The sequence below is a fragment of the Solanum pennellii genome, chromosome 7, assembly GCF_001406875.1.
Source record: "Solanum pennellii chromosome 7, SPENNV200".
Lineage (NCBI taxonomy): Eukaryota > Viridiplantae > Streptophyta > Magnoliopsida > Solanales > Solanaceae > Solanum > Solanum pennellii.
Window position 1 is genome coordinate 1,021,993 of NC_028643.1, and position 4,739 is coordinate 1,026,731.

The 4,739-nt window shown below is 34.6% G+C and overlaps 1 protein-coding gene across 1 annotated transcript in view; it reads right to left on the reverse strand.

Moving 5' to 3' along the window:
* LOC107025993 (pentatricopeptide repeat-containing protein At4g30825, chloroplastic) overlaps nt 1-3,534 on the reverse strand; it is a 4,675-nt gene extending 1,141 nt beyond the window's left edge. Inside the window, exon 1 of the mRNA XM_015226811.2 lies at nt 137-3,534. Coding sequence (XP_015082297.1) covers nt 196-3,009 — 2,814 coding nt within the window. The 5' untranslated portion in view covers nt 3,010-3,534 and the 3' untranslated portion in view covers nt 137-195. The remainder of the gene's footprint in view (nt 1-136) is intronic.
* Nucleotides 3,535-4,739: the final 1,205 nt, after the last annotated feature.

Sequence of the window (4,739 nt, forward strand, 5' to 3'; positions counted from 1 at the left end):
GGGGGGGGGGGAGGGCAGGCTCATTGTTAGTACAATTGAATATAGCAAGGAGGACACTTTGCAGTCAACAAGATGTAATACAACACAATTCAAAGAAGATGATACAAACATCTGCTTGAGTATAAGATGTATTTACCTTTAAACTGGAGACGAATAGGCCGTGACGAATAACAGCACCATTTTCCAGATTGATATTTATAATCCAATCTGCTTCATCCATAAAGACCACTTAACAGCCTCAAGAAACTTATCATTTTTCCGTAATGCATTGATTAGGTTAGTGTAGGTTATTCGATCAGGTTCAATTCCATTTTCGCGCATTTCCTTGACCAAATCTACTGCACGTTCAACCATTCCAGCAATTCCATAAGCCTTTATCAATGTGTTATAGCTGCACAAATCAGGTCCAATTGATCCTGATTCTTTTAATTCTGCCAGTACATCTGAAACTTCTTCTATCCATCCTAGCTCGCCATAAATGTTAATCATAATGTTGTAAGTGTAATGATCAGAAGAGTGACCAGATTCCTTCAGTCTTTCCAAGACATTAAGGAATTTCTCCATTTGTCCTTCCTTCCCATAGGCATCTAACATACAATTGTAGGCTTCAAGAGAAACCGAAAACCCATTGAAGTGCATTTTTTTGACAGTTGATGACATATTCTTGAAGTCTTTGCTTCTCCCATATGCAGCTATGAGAGTGTTGTAAGAGATAACATCAGCCAAACCACACTTTTTAGCCATCGAAAAAACCTCTCTTGCTCTTTTGAAGAGTCTAGATTTCCCATATACGTCAAGCATGAGATTGAAGGTAACTGTATTAGGTAAGAATCCACGTTTAAGCATCTCATCAAAAAGCCTCGAAAGCTCATCAACTGGCAGTGCACGAGCACAGCAGTTTATGACACAGCTGTACATTTCCTGATCCCAGATGACTCCTCTTTTCACAAGTTTGTAATAAAGATCTGCCAACTTGTCCTTCTTGTCACATCGCTGGTAGATCCGGAACATATCACGGAGCAAATATGTGTCCGGAACAATGTTTTTTTGTTTGTCCATATCATCCAATACAGAGCAGGCTTCTTCTAAGGCTCCAGATTTCATATACATCCTTACCACAACACTGAAAGTTATTGTGTCCAATTTGACATCTGAATTCTTCAACATTAGATAAAGCTTTTCCGCTTCAGCAAAATCGTTGTTTGTACTGTAAATGTCTATCATAGTGCATATTATATGTAAGTTAGGCTTATCAGATTTTGGCATACAAGTGAAGACTTTCACAGCATTCTCTGGATGCCCGAAATCTTTGCACGAGCAAATTAACAAATGGTACAAGTTGTCCTCAAATAAAGCATCCTTCCAATGCTTTTCCCGTAAGACTTTTAACGCAACATCTATCATGCTGCTTTTCACATAAACCATCACCAGACTTGAACAAGATATCTGGTTTCTCAAAACATGATCATATAAAGAACCTCTCAAGATTGAAGGAATTTCATGAATGAGTTCAAGCTTCTCATATGCTTGCAAAAGAATGCCAAGGATGGTTGACTTTTCGCCGCCAGTGTGCATCATTTCCTCAATAGTTCTAACAACATCCTCTTTGTCTCCATGCTTGACTTGTAAATTTAGCATTGTGTACAAATTAGACGAGTTTGGCTTGTGTCCAAGTCTTTTCAGTTCCGCATAGTATCTATTTGCTTCCTCATAATTGTCTGCCCGACCCCACCCTTCTATCATAGACCTGTAAGTTGTTTCATCAGGCTCCATTCCAACCCTTTTAAGGTCACCAAACAAGCGTTGTGCATCCCGCATGTTGGAAATCTTCCCATATCCAGTGATCAATGTGTTGTATGCAACTATATTTGGCGAAAAACCAGCTTGGTTCATGGAAGCTAAGACCTGCTCAGCCTCGAGTAACTTGCCTTGTTGACAGTAAGCATTAAGCAGAACCAACCAATTCTCTAGATTCAGAATTACTTCATCTTTCCTCAAAAAGCCAATGATTTCTTCTGCTTTATCATACAATCTCATTCGCGTGTATATCGTCAACATAGAGGAATATGCAGACTGGCACATAATTTTGAGATTCCTCATCATTGAAAATGCAAATTCTGCTTCCTCAACATGCCATCCTTTCTGATAGAGAGCCATAAGCATCCCAAAAGTTGCTATATTTGGCTGAACTCCATTTTCCAACATCATGTGGAACCACTTAGCACCCAACTCCACGAGCCCTTTCTTATGGCAAGCATAAATAAGGGTATTGAAAACTTGATATGTAAGCTTACAACCTGACTCCATACTCATTTCCTTAATCATTCCCTCCGCCCCATCCCAATCGCCTCTTCTTCCCAAGACACGGAGTATCAAATTATAGGCAGTAACATTTTGCTTTAACTTCCCATTTTTCCTCATCCATCGGAAAAAACTCAACGCTTTCCCATCATCACCCCTTTCAAGCTCTTTCAATATTGCATTACACTGATCTAAACTCGAGTCAGACCCGATATTCTCATCATGAAAATCAACCCCATTTTGGCTATCTATCACATTCTCATCACTATTTACATCAAATACAATCCTGGGATTTTCTTCCGTTCCATATTTCCTATCTTTCAATCTAAAACTAGACCTATAATTCGAGTCTTTCAGTACCTTCTTCACCCTCCTAAATCTTCTCCAAACATTAAACTTCCCTTTCTTAGAATCCCTCCCAAGATTCGGTCTTTCAGTAACAAAACTCTCATTTCCTAACTCACCTTCAAAACCATCAACCCGTTCATTATCTACACTCAACTCAGAAGTCTCTAATTCCTCAGTTTCTAATCTTGAAACTCTAATGTGCTTCAAATTACAAAATGGGCTAACCACAAATGCACCACCACCCAAAAATGAGGGAACACAACACTTAGAATCAGTAAAGTTCAAAGGTTTTACTGTGCAATTAAGTTTCTTGGATTCCCATGAACTATCTACATAAAGGGGTAATTTCAAAGAGGCCATCAAACAGAGTGGCCACAAGAAAAACTGATAACTTCAGCATCAATTCATCAAGATTCCAAATTTATTAAAAACAAACTCAAAATTTAGCTAAAAGGAGTTGGTGAGGAGTAATCAAGATTCAAAATTTTACAAAAAGCAAAAGCAAAATTTAGCTAAAAGGGGTTGGAGGGGTAGTTATCAAGACTCGAAATTTACAAAAAAACAAAGTTAAAATTTAGCTAAAAGGGGTTAGTGGGGAGTTATCAAGATTCAAAACTTCACATATAGAAAATCAAAATTTAGCTAAAAGGGGTTGCTTGGAACTTATCAAGATTCAAAATTTACAAAGAAACAATGTTAAAATTTAGCTAAATGGGGTTGGTTGGGAGTAATCAAGATTACAGTTTTGAAGGCTTACCTTGAAGCTTAGGCAAAAAAATGAGAAAAAGGGAAGCTTTTTGAGTTTTTGAGAAGATAATGGGAAGCTGAAATAGTGAAGCAGTGGAGTGGAGAATTTTGGGATTTTGATTTTTGAGAGTTTGAGCTAGTGGTGGCTGTTAGAAAAAGACATGTTTACTAGTTGCAAGATTCTTTTACCCTCTTTTTTTTTTTTCTCGTATTCGGAGATCATATTGAAATTTCGATTAAAATTAAATCGCGCAATATAAAATCCATTCGAGAGAGACTCTCTCAAAAGATTTTCTCCGTACCTAAGATTCGAAAGAGAAGCAGTCACATTCCTCTTACCCTTTTGCAAAATTAGATATTTGATTGGTCCGTCAATAATTACATTTGCTAGTTAAATATATATATATATATATATATATATTATTTTGCACAAAAAGGTATGTTTTATGTATATTTGATATACAACAAAACTATATGTATTAGTGTGTATTATTTTAAGGGCAAATAACAGAAATCATATATTTTTAAGGCAAAATTACAATTTGTCTCTTATAAGTTTATAATTACAGTAATCCCTCAAACTGATACAATAATATAAGCGGTGATACATTAATTTGATGTGCGAGATACATTAATCATTAAGTAAGATACATTATATTTTATACATGATACATCAATCTGATGTACATTTTGTACATGATACACTAATTTGATGCGCGAGATATATTAATGTGATATGCGAGATACATTAATTTGATGCGCAAGATACACTAATTTGATGTCTGATATATTAATCTGATGCATGAAAATGAGGGATTTTGAAAATTTATAAAACTAATAAGGGATGATGGTAATAAGAGAACTTAAATGTGAGATTTCTGTCATTTTTCCTTATTTTAATGGACGATTATTCATGTTAATATATATATATATATATATATATATATATATGTTATACAATGATATACAACACACATGTGTATTAGTGACTATTATTTTGATGGACGATTAGTTATATGAATTTTTGAAACTAAAACCTTGAGCCCTACAACAAATGTATTAAAAAAGATTAACCTAAGTTTGGATTATTATTTTTTATGAAATTTACGAATATGAATTTAAAATCACTATTAATGATACAGCAACATGCATGGACAGAATTATTGTAGTTCTTGCTAATTTTATATTTAAGTTGGTGATGTCTGTTTATAAGAAAAAAAAAAAAATATATATATATATATATATATTATTTTGCATAAAAATGTATGTTTTATGTATATTTGATATACAACAAAACTATATGCATTAGTAACTATTACTTTAAGTAAAAATTTAAGGAATCC